General features: G+C 47.2%; 1 protein-coding gene across 18 annotated transcripts in view; it reads left to right on the plus strand.

Moving 5' to 3' along the window:
- Nucleotides 1-12,030, plus strand: part of ERI3 (ERI1 exoribonuclease family member 3) — a 143,000-nt gene that overhangs the window by 73,065 nt on the left and 57,905 nt on the right. For all 18 annotated transcript variants that reach the window (XM_080655865.1, XM_080655867.1, XM_080655862.1 and 15 more), the window contains one exon: nucleotides 5,996-6,068. In XM_080655865.1, the coding sequence (XP_080511991.1) occupies nucleotides 5,996-6,068 (73 nt within the window). The remainder of the gene's footprint in view (nucleotides 1-5,995; nucleotides 6,069-12,030) is intronic.

Consider the following 12,030-nt stretch of genomic DNA (forward strand, 5'->3'; position numbering starts at 1 on the left):
TTTCTTTGTCTCCACATTTTGGCTGCTTCCCTGAGTTGATAGAGTGGCTTTGTGTGCTAGGTGTCCTATAGGGCCCAATGGCTTAGCCTCCCCAGTTACCTGGGGCGGACACTCTTGGTGCACCCCTTTGTGGGCTGTGTGCACAGTCTTGTTGTAGTTAAGCCTTGATTGTTGTTGGTATCACTGGGAGGAATTAAGCTCCAGGCCAGTTGGCTGTGAGGATCAGCTGTGTCTATGCTGGGAGAACTTCTGTGCCGGAGACACCCTTATGAGACAAGACTTGCAAAGCCTCTGTGCTCAGCTTGGATGGGGCAGAGTCTCAGGGCGGAGCAGACAGCATTGGTTTCCTGTCAGCCCTGCCCTAATAGGCCCCTGTTTCTCAGTGTACCATGGTAATCACTACAAGCACCTCTGAGAGAAAGCTGCCCTTGAGTTCCACCCCCTGCCAGACAGTCCAGTTTCTCCCCAAATGAGTCTGGGTCCCCAGAGTCTCGCCTGGAACTGGAGTTCAGTGCAGTAGGGAGCTTTTGTCTCCCTCCCGCTTGAGAAAGCCAGCAGTGTACTCAGTTGCCCGGCCTCTCTGCACGCGCGCCTCGGTACCTCTGCCTTCTGCAGTTCCTCTGAGTCTCAGTGTGCTTTTCTCTTTCCTGACAGTCCAGTTTCACCCCGTATGAGGCTGGGTCCCCAGAGTTTCTCCCGGAACTGGAGTTCAGCGCAGTCGGGAGCTTTTGTCTCCCTCCCACTTGAGAAAGCCAGCCGCGCACTCAGTTGCCAGTCCTCTCCACGCGTGCGTCTCGGTACCTCTGCCTCCTGCAGCTCCTCTGAGTCTCAGTGTGCTTTTCTCTTTCCTTCTAGTTGTAGAATTTCCACTCAGCCAGCCTTCTTGTGGTTCTGGATGATGTCCGTTTTGTCTTTTAGTTGTAGTTTTGAAATTGTTGTGCGAGGCAGCAGTTTAGGTGTTTACCTATGCCACCATCTTGGTTTCTCCTCCTGTTTGCTAGAAGCTTTTTGATGACTGCTTCAATTTCCTCCTTAGTTATTGGCCTTTTTGAGATTTTTTTCTATTCTTGTTGATTGAGTTTTGGAAGGTTGTATTTTTCTAGGAATATGTTCATTTCCTCTAGGTTGTTTAGTTTGTTAGCATAGAGTTGTTCATAGTATTTTTTTTTTTTTTACAATCTTTTGTATTTCTGTGGCATCTGTTGTTATTTCGTCTCTTTCATTTCTGATTTTGTGAGCCTGGCTAGAGGTTTATCAATTTTGTTTATCCTTTCAAAGAACTGGCTCTTTGTTTCATATATCTTTTGCATTGTGTTTTTTTTTTTTTTTACTCTATTTCATTTATTTCTGCTCTGATCTTTATTATCTCCTTCCTTCTGCTCACTCTGGGCTTTCCTTGTTGCTCTCTTACTAATTCTTTAAGTTGTAGAGTTAGATAATTTATTATCAGTTTTTCTTGTTTTTTGAGGTAGACCTGTAATGCTATGAACTTCCCTCTCAGGACTGCTTTCACTGTGTCCCATAGGTTTAGGATTGTTGTGTTTTCGTTGTCATTTGTTTCCAGGATGTCTAATTTCTTTTTTGATCTCCTTGGTAACCCAGTCATTGTTTAATAGCATGCTGTTCAGCCTCCAAGTGTTTCAATTGTTTTTATTGTTTTTATTGTAATTGATTTCTAATATTATGCCTTTGTGGTCTGAGAAGATGCTTGATATGATTTCAGCCTTCTTGAATTTGGAGAGACTTGGCCTGTGACCCAATATGTGGTCTATATTTGAAAATGTCCCATATGCACTTGAAAAGAATGTATATTCTGTAGCTTTGGGGTGAAATGTTCTGAAGTTGTCAATTAAGTCCATCTGATCTAGTGAGTCATTTAGCATTGCTGTTTCTTTGCTGATTTTTTTTGCCTAGAGGATTTATCTAGTGATGTTAGTTGGGTATTAAAGTCCCCTACTATGATCGTATTGCTGTCGATAACTCCCTTGATATCTTCCAGAAGTTTTTTTTTATGTATTTGAGTGCTCCTGCATTGGATGCATATATGTTTACCAGAGTTATATCCTCTTGTTGTATCGATTCCTTTAGTATTATGAAGTGGCCTTCCTTATCTCTTGTTATGGCCTTCATTCTGAGGTCTAATTTGTCAGATATAAGTATTGCTACCCCAGCTTTATTTTCATTTCTATTTGCCTGAAAGATATTTTTCAATCCCTTCACTTTCAGTCTGTTTGAGTCTCTTGTTCTGAGGTGGGTCTCTTGTAGACAGCATATATATGGGTCATGTTTTCTTATCCATTCAGCCACTTGATGTCTTTTGATTGGAGCATTTAGGCCATTTATGTTTAAAGTTATTATTGATAGGTATTTCTTTGTAGCCAGTTTTATTTTTTGTGCCTGAGTTCCTTCTTCCCTTTTTTTTTCCTTCTTTTTACAACAGTACCTTTAGCATTTTTTGCATTGCTGGCTTGGTAGTGATAAACTCCCTTAGTTTGTTTTTGTTTGTTTGTTTCTTTTTTGTCTGTGAAGCTCCTGATTTCCCCTTCAATTTTGAATGATAGCCTTGCTGGTTAGAGTATTCTTGGATTCAGTCCCTTGCTTTGCATCACTTTGTATACTTCCTTCAATTCCTTTCTGGCCTGATGTGTTACTGTTGAGAAATCATTTGATTATCTACTGGGAGATCCCTTGTAGGTAACTTTCTGTTTCTCTCTTGCAGCCTTTAAGGTTCTCTCTTTGTTGTTAACGTTTGCCATTATAATTACAATGTGTCTTGGTGTGGGTCTTTTTGGGTACATCTTGTTTGGGACTCTCTGTGGTTGTGTGACTTTTCCCCAAATCAGGGAAGTTTTCTGACATTATTTCTTCAAATAGGTTTTTCTAACCCTTGCTCCTCTTCTTGTCATTTTTTCACCCATATTATATGTATGTTGCTTCGTTTCATGTTGTCCCAAAGCTCCCTCAGGCTCTCGTCCTGTCTTTTTTTTTCTCTCCAATTGCAGTTCAGATTGGATGTGTTTTGCTGCCCTGTCTTCTAATTTGCTAATTTGGTCCTCCACTTCTCCTAGTCTACTGTTGAAAGCTTCCATATTGTTTTTTATTGTAGCTATATCACTCTTTATTTCTTCCCGATTCTTACATAGGTTGATTTTCTCAACCATCTGGTTTATGAACTGTATGGCCCTTATTCTGAACTAGAGGTCCAGTGCACAAAATTTGTGCACTCGGCGGGGGGGTGTACCTCAACCCAGCCCACGCCCTCTCGCAGTCTGGGAGCCCGCAGGGAGTGGGCCTAAGCCAACAGTTGGACATCCTTAGTGCTACTGCAGAGGCTTCCGCCACTGCAGCTGTGCTCGCCAGCTGTGAGCCCGGCTTCTAGCTGAGCGGTGCTCCCCCTTTCGGAGCGCACTGACCACCAGGGGGCAGCTCCTGCGTTGAAGGGGATCAGGCCAAAACTGGCTCTCCGACATCACCCGAGGGGTCCCGGATTGCGAGAGGGCACTGGCCAGGCTGAGGGACTCCACCGGTGCACAATCGGGGCCAGGGAGGGATGCAGGAGGTTGGCCAGCTGGGGAGGGGCCGCAGGAGGGCTCCAGGGCATTTTTGGCTCGTCTCGCTCAATCCCAATTGGCCAGACTCCAGCCGCAAGCCAACCTACCGGTTGGAGTGTCTGCCCCCTGGTGGTCAGTGCATGTCATAGCAAGCAGTTGAGCAGCCTTAGCATATCATTAGCATATTATGCTTTGATTGGTTGAAAGGACGACCAGACTCCCAGACATTTAGCATATTAGGCTTTTATTATATAGGATTCTTTTTCTAACATATTGCATGCCTCAGTTTCATTTAGTTCCTTTTCTGGCGATCCCTCCTTTTCTTTCCTTTGCAGGTTGTTCTTCTGTCTCCCTATTTTTGCTTTCACCAAAGGATCTAGGTGTTGAGTCACACGGGGCCTGTGGCTGCAGCGGTGGGCTTGGTGGCAGGTTGTGTGGTTGCAGGCAGCGGCAGCTCCTCAGGCAGTTGCGGGGTGGCCACTCCTTGCGTGTTTGTGGGGCAGCCACTCCTTGCATGGTCACAGGCAGCGGCTGCTCCTCACATGGTCACGGGTGATGTATGCTCCTTGAGGAGTCACAGGGCCGCTGCTCCTCGCGTAGTCATGGGCGGCAGCTGCTCCTCAAGCAGACGCAGGTGGTGGCTACTCGCCCAGCTGCTGGAGTGGTCATGGATCCCGGGGCTGCTGCGTAAGGCTTGGCTGTTCATGCACGTGTTCGCGATGCCCAGGGCTAAAGCGTCTGGCTGATGGGAGGGGAGCGCCCTCCAGAACTCACAGGAGCCCTCAGCTGGAGGCTGGAGTCCTGGTGTCCATGGGTTGGCAGCCAAGGCAGCAGGTCCTTGGCCGGAGTGGCTGTAGGATCCTGGGTGGTGTCTGAGGGCACCCTGGGTGGAGGTGAGGCTGGGCTCCCAGTCACAGCACCTCTCCCATCTTGAAGGGAGAGCCGGCACTCCAGGAGAGATTACAGCAGTAGCAGAGGCTGCCAGGCTAGATGAGCCCGGTCAGCCAGCCCCTGAAGGTCCTGTGAGATCTAGCTGTTCCTCACTCAGACACACACACACCACACATCCACACACTCCCCTTTCACTCACTCACACTCTCTCCCTCACTGCCATCCTCCCGGCCACCATCTTGGAACCAAGTATTATTTTTTGAGTCCTAAGTGCCTGACTCTTATTAAACATCAGCAAATGTTTGGGTGAATGGATTTATGTGGGTAAAATGGTATCCTCAGCTCAAAAGGGAGACAGTTTATAAATTCTAATTTAAAGAAAAAACAAGAACAGACTCTTGGCTTAAATTTTGACTTCTTCTCATCCTTCTGCAAGGTCTCTATTTGCAGAAAGCCTATCACTAGAGACTTAAATATGAATGGAAGTCCCTGCCCAGCTATCTCTAAATTTGGTTTCTCTCCTCTCTGCTATAACAAAACAAGAAGCTAGTGCACTGGAGAGAACATAGGCTTTGGAGTGAGACAGACCTGGGTTCAGTTCTTGGCACTGTCATTTTTTAAGCTGTAGGATCTTAGGTAACCCCTCTGAATCTCATTTTCACATCTGTAAAATGTAGGCCACAGTACCTTCCTCACAGCACCATTCTAAAACATAATGTGAAACTTTTAGTAAGATACTTAGCATATTGTAGGCCATCAGAAAATAGTAGCTGCTGATATTTTGAACTAGAGGCCCAGTGTACGAATTCATGCACGGGTGGGGTCCAGCTGGCCTGGCCCCAATCGGGGCGAATCGGAGCCGGGCCTGTCTGGAGGAGGAGATGGTAGGAGGTTGGCTGGCCGGCCCACCCCGATTGGGGCCTGATCAGGGCTGGACCAGCTGGGGGGAGGGGCTGCAGGTGATTGGCCGGTGGACCCCACCCCCGATTTAAGGGGGGGGGCGATTGGCGACCAGTGGCCTGGGGGAGGAGCCCTGCCCCTGATTGGAGTGAGGGGGGGCAATCAGGAGGGGCTGCAGGAGGTTGGCTGGCCAGCCCCACCCCCTATTGGGGTGGGGGGGGGCAATCAGGGGCAGGGCCCCGCTGTGGAGAGGAGCTGCAGGCCGATCAGGGTGGGGGCCCATTGGGTGTGGGGCCGGCCAGGGGGAGGGACCATGGGAGGTTGGCCAGCCGGCCCCAACCCCCCACCGGGCCAGTTCACTGTCTGCAGTGGGCGTCATAGCAACCGGTCATTCCAGCATTCCAGTCGCTGGCTTTTTATATATATAGATAGTCTTCAGGTTTTCACATTTGGATCTGAGGGCTGGATATGAAGCCCAGTGTCCAGGGTGCTGGAGTTGGGGGGGCCTTTCTTGGGTGGAATAGGACCCATGGCTAATGGGTGAGCTTTTTTAGGTCTGTTTGTCTATGGACTTTATGTTGGATTTCTTAGCTTAAGACTCCATACCTAGGACATGTGTGTGCCCAACTTGTTTTCTCTTCCCTTTCTTGTAGGCTCCCGGGCCAGTGCCAGTACTTGGGCTTGCCAGTGGCAGATTACTTCAAGCAGTGGATTAATCTGAAAAAGGTACTGTGTCTGAGCCCCACTTGGGTGCTTCATCAGGTTCTCCTGTGCCTCAGATCTCCCCTCCCTTGCTTTCTTTTCTCATTTCTGTTTTTTTCTTTTTTTTTGTTCTCATCTCCTTTTCTTTCTGTTCTTCTCTTATCTCAACATCCCTGTTTCCTCTTCTCTAGCTAATGTACCTTGGAAGGTTGTGGTTATTTCTGGGAGTGGGGAGCTGCTTGTGGGGACCAGGCTGCTGATTGGAGTATGGCACTTCCCTATTTGGTATCATCCAGATGTGCAGTGAAGTTCCAGTTAAGAGGGCGTTCCAGGTTCTTGCTCAGAGCTGACTCTCTGAGCTGAGCTGTATTATCTCCAGGAGAGATGCGGCTCTAACTGAATCTCTGGGAAAGTCTCCTCTTTAATGTGATCATGAGTGTGGCCTCTGACCCTCCTGACTGGCCCTGGTATCTTCCTCTGGTTGGCAGGTAGCATTGGTTCAGGCTGGCTTTGGTCCTGCCTAGCCGCAGCAGAGCTTCGCTCACATGAGAAGGCCATGGAAACTACAGTCCAGTTCCCAGCGAGCGCCAAGCACCTAGGGAGAGGACTGAGGATGTGGGCTGGGAGGTGGGCCGTGGCAGATAATGGATCCTCAGAAAACTCTTCTTTCCTAGTGTGTGCTGTACCCCCTAGGTAAGCAGAAGAAAGGAGGTGTAGGAATAGACTCCCTAGATCTCTGCTCTAGTTGGATCCTTGCTCCAGGAGGCTCAGTCCACTAGGGAGGCTCATCCCCATAAATCCTTCTAAAGTAAGATTAACAGCCCTGGGCAGCCTCAGGAACCCCATGCCACCAGTCAACAATGACTCCCAGGAAGCTCGGAGAAGGGAAAACACACCAGGGGTCAGAGTAGTGGCTGCCAGGGGGTTCAGAGAAGAGAGGTTATTGGAGGTCAGGCTGAGATCCTGATTTGGGTCTTGAACTGGGCCTGCTCCCTTAAAAAGAGTAACAATAAAAGCAAAACCAGAGAGGTCATATTCAAGGGAGATACGATATGGGTCTGAGGAGGAGAGGCTTTCTAGGCAGAGGAAGTAGTGTGATTTTTGTGTGTGGGGGGCTAGAGCTAAGTGAGCATGGGAAGGAACAGTGAGAGAGAATGACCTTGGACTTTGTTCCATAGGTCTCAGGGCAGCCATTATTTGTGGCAACATTTGTGAACTCTTTTGCTTTTCCATGGTGCATAGGTCCTTTGCACTCTGCATTGTTTATACTTTGACCCCTACCCATCTTTCCTGACTCACAACCCCCGCACCACCCCCCACCGCCTCATGCACCCAAACAACAGCTGCTTACTACCTGCCATCTTTGGCTATGGAAGCCAGGCTCTGTGCTACCTTCGGCTCTTGACCTATGACCTTACTTCTCTCTGAAATGCCCCCTAGTCATCGTCATCGGGTATTTTCCATCTCCTTGAAGATTCAGCTCAGGTATCACCTCTGCAGTCAGTCTCTTGCCTTGAGGCTCCTTAACACTTTGGATATTGGAGTGGTGAAACGGAGTCTGTGTGTGTGTTTCCTTACAGCCATGTCTATTTGGAGCACAGAGACTGAATCTGGTTCCTTCCTGTGTCCCCAGTGGCCAGATCAGGGCTAGGTACAGAGTATTTGCTCTGAATGATTGATTGCTGGCTGTCTGGCTGGTCTTTGAGAGCTGGATCCATAGAGGCCTTCTCACTCGGGATTTGACAGAGTTGCACGTGTGGGTGTGGTTAGGCCTGCGCTCCTAGAAGACAGCATGCCAGCTGTCAGAGTGCATCTGAGGCTGCTTGCTGGCCTTGGCAAATGCAATGTGAAGGCCCGGCCAGGCGAGGCAGGCACTGACCATGAACAATTGCTCTGTGAAGTTCACTAGACTTTTTGGTATATGGATCGCTCCCTGCCTCTAGGTTCCTTGGCAAAAAGGCAGGAAAGTAGCCGACCCATGTGATAACATTGCCACTCAGGGATACCTTGGTGCTGCTGCAGGTGGAAGTAGACTTCCCTGAGCCTGTTCAGCTTGGTTCTCTGCCAGAGTGTGCTGAACCATAGAGGGGGAATGGGCACAAGGGGAAACTGAGGACCCTATTCCCAGTTGGCCTTGTGATGGCCCCTTGGGAGGTAAACTTAGCAGGTCTAAGAAAAAGCAAGAGGTCTAACCCCTTCCTTCCTGTCCTCTAGCCACATCATGTTGCAGCTTTGCTTGAAGGTCCAGCAGGAGAGATGTCTTAACTCCAGACTTTGGTTCAGTCCTTGCCAGCAGCCATTCAAATTAGGGAGGCTACAGGGCCCTGGAGGTCCAGGGGCATGGTGATCTTTCTGTTGTTTATACTGCATGACTTAGTGCAGGCTACACAAAGAGACCTGCTCCCTTAAAAAGAGTAACAATAAAAGCAAAACCAGAGAGGTCATTGCCAAGGTTGTGGGAGTATCATGCAAAAGCCTTACTCTATGCCTTCTTTCCCCATACATGACCCACGATCTGACTATCTACAGGATCCTCTCCTGTCCTTGATCTTACTTTGTCCCTCCTTCCTTTCCTTCTCTTCTCCTCCTCAACTCCCCTACAGAGCTTTTCCCCATTAAAAAAGTGGGGAGGGTTCTGGTCTGCTTGGCCACCTAGATCTGCCTAGTAAGGAAGCAACTGGGAGTGAATTCACCATTCCCATTTCCTAAGGCCTCTAATCTGAGGAAAGGCAAAATGTTGTTTTTCAGCCACTCTCTCCTGTCTGGAAATGGTGCAGGTTGCATCAGGGAAAAGCAGCTTTTAATGACCAGATTTCCGCATCTCCCGCCTTCACCTACTTCCCCTGTAGCAGAGTGGAGCAAGCCAATGTTTGCTGACATTTGGAGTGTCATTGAATGATCTTATACTCTTATTGAACTGTCAGCTTAGAGAGGACTTGGGGCCCTGCTCTCAGCTCCCTCCAGGAGGTCAGAGCTTCACTGAGGGGCCAGAAGAATACACACACACACACACACACACACACACACACACGCCCATGTATAGTCATGCGAATGCATACACCCAAGTGGGCATACCCAAAATTGCTAATAGGTACACATACATGCATACATACATAGTCACATAGTCACCTGTGGAAATACACAGACATAAATGTGTTTATATAAACATATTCATAGAGTGTAAAGACACATGAATATAAAGAAACATACATGTCTTCATCAATAAACAGATATCCTTGAGTGCCTTCTGTGTTCCAGGTACTGAACTAGGCCCTGGAGATATAACAGAAAAGATGGATGTTAAATAATTTTAATTATATTATAACACTAAAAATTTCAGAGTCATGGGGACTTGACCTATGGGGTTGAAGAATGGTTCCCTGAGGGGTGGCTAAGCTGGGATCTGAAGGATGAGCAGGAATTGGCTAAGGTTGTGGCAAGGCCCTGAGGTGAGAAGAAGCCTGGCAGCTTCATGGAGCTAGAATATAAGTTCTGTGAGAGCAGAGAATCTTTGCCTCTTTTGCTCACTATTCTGGCCCCATCACAAATCATTATTTGTTGAGTGAATGACTGCCTGAAGCATAGTGGATGTGGGGAAGTGAGGAGGGTGGCATGAGGTGAAATTGGAGGGGGAGCTTATAGGGCCACACTTTACATTTTGGTCTTTGTCCTTACGGTAAGGGGAAGCTAGTAAAGGGTACTAAGCATAGGAGAGGCTTCAAAGGAGAGCAAAAGGGCAAGTGTGGGGTTGAGGCAGGTTTTGTGGTTTAAGATGGAAGACATATGTGCTTGTTTGTAGGCACTATTAGAGAAGGAAAGGTTGAAAATATAGGAGGAATGAAGGTCTCTGAGAAGGTGAAAGGAGATAGGATGGGAAACCCAGGTTCTTGAAATTGGCTGTCTTCAAGAGGAAGGTCCCTCTTCCATTGTGATGAGGGAAGAAGAAGATAGCTGCACATAGATGCAGGCAGGCTTGTGGGTTTGATTATGGCAAGTTGAAGTAGTTCCCATCTGATGGCTTTTTCTCTATGAAGTAGATGAGTCATTTGCTGGTAACTAATGAGGGAGAGATGGGAAGGTTTGGAGAAAGTGGAAAAGAATTGCTATATTTTAGTAAATAGAAGTATAAGCTGAATTGAGAAGTATTGTAAGATTTTAGGCAGTGCTCAGGGTTCAGTTGGGGCTGATGACATTAATTTGTAGTGGAACTATTGTGTTCAGTGACATGACTTATTTAGCAGAGCTCAGCTGCCTGGCTATGGGCATGCAGAAGACAGACATTTAGCCTGGCTGGTGTTGCTTAGTGGTTGAGCATCGAGGAACCAAGAGGTTGCCGGATCGATTCTTGGTCAAGGCACATGCTCAGGTTGCAGGCTCGATCCCTGAGGGGGAGAAGGGAGGAAAAGGGGAGAGCATGCAGGAGGCAGCCGATTAATGTTTCTCTCTCATCAATGTTTCTATCTTTCTTTTTCTTTTTTTTTTTATTAATTTCTTTATTGATTAAGGTATCACATATTTGTCCTCATCCCCCCATTCCCATCCCAGACCCCTCCCCATGCATGCCCCCACTCCCCTACCTTCCCTCTGAGGTTTGACAGTCTGATCGATGCTTCCCTGTCTCTGGGTCTGTTTTTGTTCATCAGATTATGTTGTTCATTATTTCCCCTAGATGAGTGAGATCATGTGATACTAGAAATACACTTATAAGAACAGAAAATGAGACAAGCAATAATGGTTATGCTGAGAGGCAAATGAATCAGTCTGTAGTGAGTTTCTTTCTGGGCCAACAGTTCTTTTGAGTCCCAATTTCAATGTCTAACAGTTCCTTATGTGTACATGTCAGCAATGATATTTCAGTTCTGGATGGTGGACAAATGGTGGTAATACAGGTCCAACCCTCTCTGGTTTGGTCCTGGACAACCTGCAGTGACATACAGATGCTGACTGCTAGTATGGCAAGGTGTCGTCAGCGTCTTCCATCCCTGGACTGTTTCTGTTCTGTCTTCATGGCTGGAGCAGTCCTGTCAATTCCTCTCTGTTGCAGGAATCCACATGGTCTTGGAGTTGTTTCCTGAAAATATACAAACATATTCTCGACGAAAAGTTAATAAAGGAATCTTTTCTATAAATTTGACTTGGGATCCTTTTTCATTTTTTGCCCAAACGATTTTCCTTTGGCTTGTTTTGACACCATGAGTGTTTTTCATGGGTGTCTTGCTGTTAGCATTACAAATGAAAGTTAATTTTCTAAAGTAAAAATTTTCTAGATGTAATGTTTCTATCTTTCTATCCCTCTCCCTTCCTCTCTCTCTAAAAACCAATAAAAATATATTTTAAAAAAGAAGACAGACATTTAGAGTCATCCAGGGTGGAGATTTTCCCATGAAGTGTGATGAAAGAAACAAAGGAGTTGAAGATATTGTCAAGACAGTGGTTGCCAAGATGGACTATGAGATCTAAAGTAGGTATTGAGGGAAGTGAAGACAGCAAGGGGACTGATGGAAAAAGTAGATAGGTCCTAGTAAGATGAGGAGCAGTTATATCAGGTATAGTTGAACATGCCAGATGGGAGGATAATAGATTATCATTAGACAGTAGGATATCTGAATTAGTGATTTCAGAGATGGGGCAGTTATAGGTATTAGCAAGTTCCATGATGTGCCCATGGGAGTGGGTAGCTAAGGTTGGGTGGAGGAGAATATTATCCTATATAATAAAAGCCTAACATGCTAAGTGTCTGACCGTTTGTTCAACCGTTCGACCATTCGCTATGACATGCACTGACCACCAGGGGGCAGACGCTCTAACCAGTAGGTTAGCTTGCTGCTGGGGTCCAGCCTATCAGGACTGGGTGAGATGGGCTGGACACATCCTGGGGCTCTCCCACGGTCCCTCCTCAACCTCGATTGTGCACCAGTGGGGTCCCTCGGCCTGGCCTGAGCCCTCTTGCAACCCGGGACCCCTCGGGGGATGTCGGAGAGCCAGT

This window comes from Plecotus auritus (assembly GCF_963455305.1).
Source record: "Plecotus auritus genome assembly, chromosome: 2".
Lineage (NCBI taxonomy): Eukaryota > Metazoa > Chordata > Mammalia > Chiroptera > Vespertilionidae > Plecotus > Plecotus auritus.